Genomic DNA, 12,127 nt, shown 5'->3' on the forward strand with positions numbered 1-12,127 from the left:
TTTATTGTACACGCACTAATATCTTGTGGCACATCTGTCAATCGCTCACTTTACGGTACACCCATTGAGAAGCTCTGGTCTATAAAAATTTCTGACTAGGTAAAATTTCATATTACATTCCTTTTTATGCAGATTACTAATTTTTATAGAGTTCATAAAACATAAAATAATTATCATTTTGAAATAAAAAAATGATTATTTCAATTTTTCAGAAACAGATTTTATCGTGGTGCCACTCTGGCGGGCGGCGTGCGGGCGTCTGACAGGCTGCGGGGTGTCCAGATGATAGTCTGCCACGACTGCAAAGCGATGGTCCTCCAAATCATCAAGTCTTCGAGAACCAGTAGATCTGCTACCAGGAATCACACTATCAGAAATCTGACGCTGAATTTATCACCAGTGTATCACTAAGTAATTGCTAGATTTCATACCTCGATGTGACCTTTTAATAACATTGCAAGTGAAATTACACGGGTATTGGCAAAACATATTTTGACATTGACCGAGAACAATATATTATCTAACACTTCCGAAGCTAGACAATTAATTATACACGTTAGCTCGCTAACAAATTGAAATTACATTGCGAACAAATAAATTTTTAGACTACATTTTTAACAGGGTCGACAAATATCAAACGATCCTTCTATAATTGTCTATATATGAGCGTTTATAAATTTAATCGCTCATACCTACTACTTATTTTATTTTATAATAATGAAATTATCAAGTCTTCTAATGTTTTATAGTATTTACAGAGATTAATAAACTTTTGCCTCATTATTGTTTAATTCTGGGCATGGGGACTTCAAAGCTTTCTTAAATAAATACATATACTGTCCAAAATACCTTTGAATTGCGTATTTCAGTTATGTAGTATGGCGCCGATTTTTATAATTTTGCGTAATTTCTTTTATTATTGTAACAATCTAAAGGTGCATTATATTTCAACAGAAACCTTGGTGACCCCCGTGGCACGTACCAAAGATTTATAAAATAAGATTATTTGTTTAAGTAGGAACCTATACTCTGTATAAAGAAGGCATTATGTATTTAAGTTATTTTTAAAAAAATATTTAAGATTTTTGAAAATACTAATTTATTTCTGTGCTCTTTTTGTTAGCTAATGATGTTTTCAAGTTTCAATACCTTTTTAATTATACCCTTTTTGGTCAAATCTACAAGCAGCTTTGGCTGTAAATATCGTATAAATATCTATTTACAGATTGAAAAAAAAATGAATTCCTCTCATTTTTCAGCCGTATGTAGTTGGATACGTCACTAAGAAATAAAATAAAAATGATAATAAGATAAGTCCATTATATTATTTGCATCATCTCACGAGAATTAATATTGATAAAGCTAACATAACCTCAATAAATAAAATTTTCTCCATAAAATTTCTAGGCAATTAACTCGACTAAAAATATTATTGTGTTGGACGCGTGGGCAGAATCTGTAGTACAAAGGCTCTAAATTGCAAATATTTAGTGAGCACACTAAGAACCAAAGAAAACGTTTTGACCAGGAAGTTATTGGTGGATGATGTGTCTATTAAAAGTCACCGTTATTTTAATAAATGTATAGGTGTAAATTACAAATTATTCTGACTTTCAACAATATTATATTTAAAAGGTATTGAAAGTCTATACATACATACCATAAAAAATCGTCAGAAGGGTGATAACTAATCTCAGTAAAAAAAAAACACCCTGGATACCTATCTCGGCACAAATGTATACAAATTATTTAATTATATTAAAATAATAATAACTCCCCCTAACTAAAAACAATCACAATAGCTTTATATTTTCTTCAGATAATTTGTAATATAGTGCGTATTGATAGCTTTCCATCAAAATAAAATAACCCTAATTTCTATCCGTGTGATTAAATAGGGTTTTCAAAATTGCAAAAGATACCATGTAGGCACTTACTCTGTTCTGCATTTTTTTTATTTGATGGGACCCTGTCAATGCTTAGTACTTATAATATGTGTCACATTAACGGGCAACATATTCTTATAAATACTGTATATTAAAATATTTAAGCTTTAAGTGACCTATGTATTAAGAATTGATACTCTGCAAAATGTCTTTTATTTCTCCTGTGTAATTTTTAAATCGCCCAATAATTTCTATAATATGTTCTTCAGCAAATTTGTATTTTGACAAAGTATATAGCAAAGACTTTTGTTAAACTATTTTTTTTCCATCCTCAATAAAATTGTGAAATAATCTTCATTACATAATTGTATTGTTTTTTTCAAATCTAAATCTGAAGTAACAAGATTATGATGATCAATTTTTTTATTATTATTTATATCAATAATTAGCCTACCTACAAGTTTAATTCATACTTTCTCGTGTACATTGTATCAATGATTCTTTTATTAGTCTTGAGAACTTTAGTAGACCCATATTGGATAAAAACCAAGCATTGAGTTTTCCACCAAATCTAGAATTAAATTCCAAGAAACTAGTGTCAATTTTTTTGACAACTACTGTTTCAAAACCTCGTTTAACTGAATTTATTATGTATGTATTTTATTTTTCTTGTCAGTTTGGTGGACAGACGATTGTGGTTTGTTCGTGTGATTTTTATTATATTACAATTTACTGTTTTAATGATAATGATAAATTCTTTTTCAAAAAAAGTGTATCTATTAAAATCCTTAACTATTATTTATCACATAAATTGGGAGCTATAAAATAATACACTTTTATTACTACAAATAAGTAACTATAAAAGCTGTCAACGGTAGTAAGCAACAGTTGCATTTTATTCATTAGAGAAAATATATCATGTACCGTTGTAGCGCTACTCAGACCTGCCAATTTATCATTTATAAAAATAAATATCTCTTTTTTAAACGTTTTGCAGAAATTTTCTTCAATTCTAAGTGAATTCTAATAGATGGAATGATGTAAATATTTTAATAAAAATCTATATACCACGCAGCTGTTAATTATAATGCTTAAAACTAAATAAGCTAATCGTCAAAATATTTTTTTCCCATATAATAAATATTGAAGTTTCAAATGTTTAAATCGAATACATTATATTGAAAATTACTCAGGGTAAAGAGTCACATCTAAAATATAACACTTCCCTGCAAATTATGAAACATTCCTGATAGCAGGTCAAAATTTTAAGACTTGAATTTGAAAACAAAAAAAAAAGATTTATTAGAGGATAACTTATAACATACATGACTTGTTTTAATGTAAATAACACTCTAAATATGTATCAACAATAAAGAAATACTATTGAAAGTTTCTGTTCCTTTTTATTCATTCCCTACCACATTACCTCGTTGAGATCTCAACTCTGAATGACATGCTTACATACATTACTAATACAATAAGGGTATCAATACTTCCTTTATTCTCTTTCAATTTATTGAGTATTGATTCAATTTAATTTCAATTTTTTTTTTTTTTAACATATTGTGGACATTACAAATTATAAGTTTAAGACGTTCACAACATGACATTTAGAAACAAAGATATATAAAAAAAAGAGATAGATCAGTAGATAAATTAGATATGTACAAGGAAGTACACCGGATGAATTAAGCAGACCCTATTTTAAGAATTTATAAAACAACGTCCACCTAAAGTCATTCTCACGTAGGCGGAATATATCAACACCCGAAGCAATTTCGTTGAACATAGTTATCGCCCTCCCAATTGGCATTACCAGTGGCAGGTTGGTTCTGCACCTTGGGAGAATAAACAACTGATGGTCTCTATTTCTAAGATAGTTATCAGGGACACACACAGGTCAACACTGCCCAGAATGGCAGAATTCTCATTTATACCTCGTATAAGTCAAAAAAAATACGCAGCTAAATAAAGATTTTTTCTAAATTGCAGACTGCAGTATGTAAGCATGCCTAAGAGAAAGTCAGTTGGATAAAGCCACGGATAGTATCCATACAACCTCAAGTAAAGGAGTCTCAAGAATTTCTTCTGTACCCTCTCCACCATAAGGCCATACTTCAACTGATGCGGTGGCCAAACAATAGACCCACTCTCAAGTCTGCTTCGAACTAAAGAATTAAATAAAAGTTTTAATACCGTAACATCTGAAAAAACCCGAGAAGTACGCATGACAAAGCCCAACATTTTAAGCGCTTTGTTACAAATGGTAACTATATGGCTAATAAATGTCAGTTTGCTCTCAAACATAATGCCAAGATCCCTTACAGATGATATTCGTGACAGAACTCTGCCATGCATCGAGTATTGGAAAAACAACACTTTTGAGGCTCTGGTAAACGATAAAAGATTCCATTTATCAATATTGAATTCTAGTTTGTTACGTCTGCCCCAATTTAATATATTATCTATATCAAGTTAGAGCTAACGACAATTGTCCAAGGTGACAACTTCCAAAAAGAGTTTCAAGTCATCAGCGAACAACAAAAACATAGCATTTTTTATTACCAATGCTATGTCATTTATAAAAATCGTAAACAGCAACGGCCCTAAGTGTGAGCCCTGGGGGACACCAGAAAATGTGTAAAAGGTCTGTGACTGATAAAGGTTGTACGATACGTATTGTTGACGGTTCCTAAAATAACTACCGAATAGCTTCAAAAATCGATCCGACAATCCAATAAGTTGGAGTTTTTCCATCAGGATGTCATGATCGACTTACATTCGATACATACTCTTTCAATATGAGATCCCTAAATATTTCTTGCAGCAACTACATAACTCTCAACTTTGCAAGAGTATTGTTCGAAATACTGTGGTGTGGTACAGTTAGTGTACAAAACTCGAAACAAATGCCAATAATGGGGAAAAAAAATATTAAAATATGGGAATATAAAAACAGTGTGACAATATGACAAAAATACTGTCACATCAAAATATACTAGCATGATTTGCGTCATAATGTGTTCTAACTCAATCTGTATTCTGATTTTTTTGGGACCGAAGTAAAAAAGGAAAAGCGAAAGGTACATAAAAATGTAACGAATAAAACCTTATAAGAAAAGGTGTCACCGGGATTCTGGAAAGAAAAGTTGGACAGAAAAAGAAATTGGAAGGAAAGGTCCTCGAATGTGATTCTGAAGGGAAGATTTTGTTTTTGGGATGCTAAAAAAAGTCTCGATACCTTGCACAGCTTGACATGTAGGATTTGTGTTTCGACATTGTCTTTAACTTTTCTTATGGTCAACCTAGCAACTTTTCACTCATCTAGCTTACTTTTCCGACCAAATAGATCCACCATAGATCACATCCATCTCATGAGGCAAACTATGGAGAAAGCGCACGAATACAACCTTACACTCCACCACCTGTTTATTGATTTTAAGCAAGCTTTCGACAGCGTGAATAGGGATAAGATGCTGCAAAGCCTAAAAATACTGGGAATTCCCTTAAAACTAGTAAGGCTAATAAAGACCACACTGACGGATACTCAAGCAGTTGTCACTGTGCAAAATGAGCAAACTGAAAGCTTCAAAATCGAATCAGGTGTGAGACAAGGGGATGCGCTATCCACTATGGTATTTAACCTTGTGGTGGAATCCATAGCTCGTGAAACCAACATAAGAGGATGGGTAGATAACAGTACAACGCAGATGTGCGCTTATGCTGACGACATAGTAATTACAAGCAGATCCAAACAGAGGATGATCGACCATGGTGGCACTATGAAAATAAAAGCAGAAAACGCTGGGCTGCAAATAAACCAGTCAAAAACTAAATATATGATAGGGCACACGCGGGTACCACGGGTATCAGGTACCACTGCAGAATATAGACATAGGACAGCATGCATATGAAGGGGTGGACAAGTTCACGTATCTCGGATCCAACCTAAATACCCAAAATAAGACAGCAGAGGAGATAAAAATCCGCCTTATCTCCGGGAATAAATGCTGGCATGCCTGCAAGCGACTGGTGGGGTCGAAAATTCTAGGCCGAAGAAGTAAAGTTCTAATTTATAAAACTATTATAAGGCCAGTGGTCACTTATGGCTGTGAGACTTGGTGCTTAACTCAAAACGAGGAAAACAAATGAGCTGTCTTCGAGCGCAAAATACTCCGCAAAATCTTTGGACCCACGTTGGAAAATTGGAACTACAGAATAAAAATGAACCACGAGTTGGAAGAGCTGATTGAACAGCAAACAATCATAAGATACTGTAAGTCCCAAAGACTACGATGGGCGGGACATGTGGAGAGAATGCCTGAAGTTAGAGCGCCAAGGATCATGACGAAGTGGCTACCCCAACGGAAGAGACCCAGAGGCCGTCCAAGAAGGAGATGGGCTGACGCCGTAGAAGTGGACTGGCTTCATATAGGAAGACCCGGTAACTGGAGAAGTGTGGCGAGAGACCGGAGTGAGTGGAGAGCAGTTGTGGAGGAGGCCAAATCCCACCCCGGGATGTAGCGCCGTGGAAGAAGAAGAAGCTTAGTTTTCTACCCTATCTGGCATATTTTACAACGTTTTTCTTAGCATGTATTCTTATTTGTCTGGTGGTTCTTTGTCCAGTACAAATCTTGCAATCAATTTTTAACTAATTTCCCGACTAGCTAGACATTTGAAACTTTTAGAATACATCAGAACACGATGCCAATGCATTTTTTTAATACTTTTAGACATCTTTAAGTAGAATTGAATTCATTTTCAGTTAATTCTGTTTTGTATGAAAAGTTATTTCAACACCATTATTGGTTGCTAGGAGTCTGGGGTCCTAGCAACTAAATTATTAATATATACGTGCGTTACTATGGAAATCAATATGACATGTCAAGATGACATTTCAGTATTATTTCTATCAAGTACAAATTTTTTTGATCGTTTAAACTAGTCAAGTCAAGTTTATATGATTCAACAGAAAATTTAAAAACATTGTTTATAAAAAGTTCTTTTTATCTTGTAATTATTTGTAAATGAGTATTGGCAGTAGTGCCGGTGTTTTTTGGGAGCATGATGAAAAATGACTCAAGCGGAGTTGAAATGATACAATATGCCAATACATGATTAAAATTTTTTAAACAAGCCAGAAATATAACATTTACAGAATTTCATTTGTCAAGACTCTTGAGCAGTGGTTCTCATGTGCGGTCCCGGTGGCCCCATGCGGCCACCAGAGGATTTTTCTGCGGCCACCAGCGCTTTACAGAATTATATTTCAAAAATTTATTTGTAAAATTACCTAGTTGAATACACATGACTTGACTTAAATTTCTTTCCACACTCAAATGATCCATAATGTGTTCTTGTGATGAAATTATGTGTGAAATAGTCCGTTTCAGACTGAGAGAAATTTCTGCCGGTATACAACTTCACGCATTTGTGTCAATCACAACAAAAGTGAAATTTGGTGCGGCCACCAGACATTTCCATAGAACTGTCAATGTCAATTGTGCAACCACAGTTCAATTTCACATGAGAACCACTGCTCTAGAGTATATTAATACATCAATTCTAAGAACTAGATACCGAGGAGAGTGGGGGAGCTAGGGGAGGCCTATGATGATGAAAATGATAGTATGAATAAATATTCACTCTACCCATCGTGGATGCTGAATATCCATTATTTGAAACAAAAATAAACATAAATTGGCATGTAATAGGAACTTAAACCAGCTAGATTATCAATTGTTTATCCAAATCACTAACATCCATTCCTCATTATTGTTACCGCCTAAAGCATGGCATCCTGCGAGGATCCAAGGCCATGAGGCCTGAATCATCATTGGGCGGATTCATGTAAACATGATCAGATCGACTACGACACAGAAATTTCTAGCCCGTAAGCTTAGATGTAAGGTGAGTCGGGGTAAGTGTGACATAGAATTTAATGAGATGAATTTCAACCTGGTTCATGATGAATAGGTATGTTTTAAACAGTTGAAAACTTTACCATATGATCTACAATATCATTACAATTAATATGTACAGAAGGAACCCACTGTATATCTTACTATAATACAACATTTTAATATTTTTTGATTACTAGTCAGTTTGTTACACTTACCCGAATATTGGGGTAAGTATAACTAATTTCACCATTATTCCAAAAGTTCTTCAAAACCATAACGTATTACATGCATAGAAATGTAATATATAATTTAATGGATATTGATTCTTAAATTAAAACTTTTGTATAGATTTTCAACAAAAATGATCTCTATCATTTTTTTTGGGGTAAGTGTGTCATACTAATGTATGTAGAGCTAGTGATGTCCCGAAACAAAAATGACGTTTTTTATTAGGTAGGTACTTAATTATTTAATGTGGTTATCTCAGCAACAGGAGTGGTAGGTAAATCAATCAAAGGCTTTTGAAGATTAACTTATAATTTTATTCGTCTCGAAAGAGCACAAATACAAAGTATACAATACAGAAATGCAGAGTAACCCTAAAAATAGTCAGTACTTACATGACAAAGACGTAAGCACTTACAGTAAAATCAAAATGATAAAGAGGTTTGTCGATTGTGTGCAGCGTGAGAATAAGTGTACGAAAGAATGAGTTAAATTTGAAATGTTATAATAGCTTCACCAAGAATTAACAGGGTAAAACATTATTTTTTTAGCTCGAAACAGTGACCATTAACAAACAGTTGATGAAATTTAATATACCTAACATGATTATTTTCGTATTATTACAAAATTAAATAACAATCAGCAAAAATAAAATGTGGATACAAATAGAGAGTAAAATATAAAAGAAAAAATAATAATTAATACACAAAAACATTAAATCTCTAGTAAGGTTTTGGGTCTCATTCTCAAATCATTCTTTCGTTTTTACTGTACTTACAATTCAAGTTAAGTGCTTACTTACAAAACTATTTATTCTAACTTAATTATTTCGAATTGCAATATTTGAAATTGCATGACTAGGTAGGTACTGAATATTGTAACCAGAGATTTTTGTTTTGAAAATTATTTCGCCTCTTCGTCCAGTTGATGGTTGAGGCAATATGCAGATGACATCCTCTTCTTTCACTTCGTAAATGTCTTCTACTCTTGGAAATGAAAACATAGTTTCGTTTTCTTTTTTAATCGTCTTAAGTTTTCGAGCAAACTTTGTCAGAATTCTGTCATCTTGCTCAAGTTTTATTATAACTCCGACAAAATATTTCACAGTTTTTTTTGTAGGAATTTTTACTACAATCCATTTTCCAATCTCTAACATTTCTGAATTAGATGCACCTGCAGTATCATCAAACTGATCAAACATTGGTATATTAAGCATATTAATTGAAGGATCGTTTTCCTCATCGCCGAGCAAATCATTAATATAGTCTTGCATATTATCTTCGCTTTCGTCACTTGATGTCCATGACAAATCTTCTTCCGATGACATGGGTACGTGTTTTTTTTTTTGTTTTGGTGTACCTTTAACGGTTTCAATACCTCCTTCTGCATGTTAGTTTTGTCTTGCAAAGGGTTTATTTTCTTTTCTATTGGGACATTATTTTTGATTCGATCTACAACATCATAACATGCAATCACTTCTGCTACTGGGGCAACCATTTTTCTCTTATTCTTTATAGGCGCCTTACTACTGATAGAATTCAGCAAAAGTGTTTCAAACAAAGTTTTTTCTATATTTTCTGCAGGAAACTTTTGCAACAGTGGCATTTCTATTAAACTTTCGATAACTTCTTTATTTGGTAATTGAACAACTTTGCAATCCAGAATTATAGGCTTAGAAAAATATTTTTGAGTCGAACAGTCCCCATACAAATTGACGAATTTTTTTTCTTCAGAAAATTTGATTTATAGCGATTTTCGCGAATTCGAAATCAAATTTTCAGAGTCCCTTGGATTTCGAATTATTCAGGTTATATGTACTGGTATACAAATTCTTACATATAAACATTCTATTTCAATTACGAACATTTTTGATCTTCGATCAATATAAATAATGCGTCATGTCCCATCACTAGTTAAAATATTGACTTTGCAAATTCATAGAAAATATATGGGGGAAGTGTGACACAATACAAAGGCACACTTACCCCACGTGTTTACTTTCGTGGGGGAAGTGTGTCTACTTGATTAAAGGTTTCAAATGCTTATAATTCAGTAAAACGATAACACAACGTGAAGCAGCGTATTAAAACACATATACTCACCAATTTTTACAACCACAATGTGCATATTTCTAGCTACCATCTCACTCGTCGACTTCAAAATGTCGTCTGGAGAATAATCCATGTAGTCACCTCAAAAAACATGGTATCGACACCATTTCTGATTATTTTTATAAATCGGTGACTTTGCTATCACCTTTCCATAGATTGCATCATCCAATTTGTAGTAGATACTGAGATATCTTAGTAGCTACACTTACCCCAAAGTTACACTTACCCCGACTCACCTTATGAAAATTTATAGTCACCCTTTTGCAAGTTCTACAAAATGTAATAGAATCATTCTAGCCCTTAATATAAATAAAATCCTGCATTTCTTTTTATACCTACATTAATTCTATCAGCAAGCCAAGTAAAACCTAGTGTCATTATAAATTGTATACTTACCTAGTCAATTTTAAAAATACTTACAAGCAAGCTGTAATTTGAAAGCCATTAAATAGCAAACGATTTTGAATTTGATTTTGATTTTAAACCTATATAACTTAAAACAATCGTCAGCACAACACTTTAGATGCCAAAAAAATACCATTTTTTAATATTATTACCTGCCTTCATCCAATTTTGACCAATATTAAAATTAGTACAAATATTGGAAGCAAAGTTCCCAGCCATACAATGTACCTAATACCTAGTATATTTTTAGTCTTAACTCTAAACTAATTTGAGATCATTTTGTAAAAATGTCTCTGTAGTAAGTTCAGATATTTCAAAATATGTACCTACCTAGCAAAGAAATACACATCCCCATTTCAAATCATGTACCTAGAAAAGGTCTGGTTGACTATTTCTGTGAGCAGAAATTCTCAGAAATATGAGACCCAAGGTATCTACCTACCAGCCAGGTACATATGCCAGAGGGTGTTTTTGTCATTTTTCAGTGACAGAATTTGTAGGTATTATTTTATTCTTGCCTGGAGCTGACCTACTCCCCAAAAAGATTGATTGTCATTCGGTTTTCGGTCTCTCAGGACGTCGGCCGCGCTCGCCTGCTTCTCCACCAGTTTAAATGACAAAAAAGATCATGAAGCGAGGATTTTCACGCCGGGTGGCAATACTTATTAATCATTAAAACTAGAGGGAAGATGTTCAGTAGTCATGAACACAGATGCACAAAAATGTAAGAATTCAGGCATTCGATAAGATATTTCAATTGTGTATTGAATCTAAACTAAAAGTTCTTTATTATCGCCATTTTCGTGTTGGGATAACTATTCATCATAATGATTTATTTTTGGAGTGCAAGCACAGCGTTTTAAGTAATGTTTTTTTTTAAATTTCACTATAAAGCCTTTGAACGAAAAATATTTTCACAGAAAGACATGCTGCCACTTTTGAAAATTTGGCTCCAATGTAAAATCATTTGTCAAAGGAGAAAACCATGGCCCCCACAGCTGACAGGGCTCTAGCCTAGGGACCCGGGCTCAGGGGGTGCCCGGCATGGCGGGTTAACCAGATAAACAAGATAAACACACATCTTAAATTTGCAATAGTTAAAAAAGTCTTACCTCGGGGTTATTACCTTTTTAAAATAAATGGTTGTGCGATGCAATTTTTGGTAGATGTGTATTGATACTAGACAACTTCATAATTCAAAATGTTAAAAAATCGCTAAAAATACACCGAATTTTATTTGACCTCAAACACCATTTGGAAAACGCCACTGTAGAGTGTCTGACTGCCTTTAACCTTAGGGATAGGTATGGGGCCCAGCAAACATCCTGGCCTGGGGGCCCTCTTCAGGATGTAGAGGCCATGGACAAAACATCAGCAATTTTATTTCATAATTAATCAAAAAACAAAATGGCTTAGCTATATAAATAGATATAAAAATTATCAAGATAACGTAACTATAAAAAGAAATAATCACATCAATAGTTTTATTTTTTTCAATATTTCAATGGAATATTTCGTTTCAAATCGTTTTTAAAAAATGTCTGAACATTTAATAACTAAATGAAAAACTGAAAAAACATTTAGTTAATAATATTCA

The 12,127-nt window shown here is 33.2% G+C and overlaps 1 protein-coding gene across 3 annotated transcripts in view; it reads left to right on the plus strand.

Moving 5' to 3' along the window:
- spir (spire type actin nucleation factor) overlaps window positions 1-1,692 on the plus strand; it is a 385,120-nt gene extending 383,428 nt beyond the window's left edge. For all 3 annotated transcript variants that reach the window (XM_085955590.1, XM_085955591.1, XM_085955592.1), the window contains one exon: window positions 213-1,692. In XM_085955590.1, the coding sequence (XP_085811716.1) occupies window positions 213-411 (199 nt within the window). In that variant the 3' untranslated portion in view covers window positions 412-1,692. The remainder of the gene's footprint in view (window positions 1-212) is intronic.
- Window positions 1,693-12,127: the final 10,435 nt, after the last annotated feature.

The sequence above is a fragment of the Rhyacophila brunnea genome, unplaced genomic scaffold, assembly GCF_057557595.1.
Source record: "Rhyacophila brunnea isolate RB1 unplaced genomic scaffold, BYU_Rbru_1.0 scaffold_5, whole genome shotgun sequence".
Taxonomy (NCBI): Eukaryota; Metazoa; Arthropoda; class Insecta; order Trichoptera; family Rhyacophilidae; genus Rhyacophila; species Rhyacophila brunnea.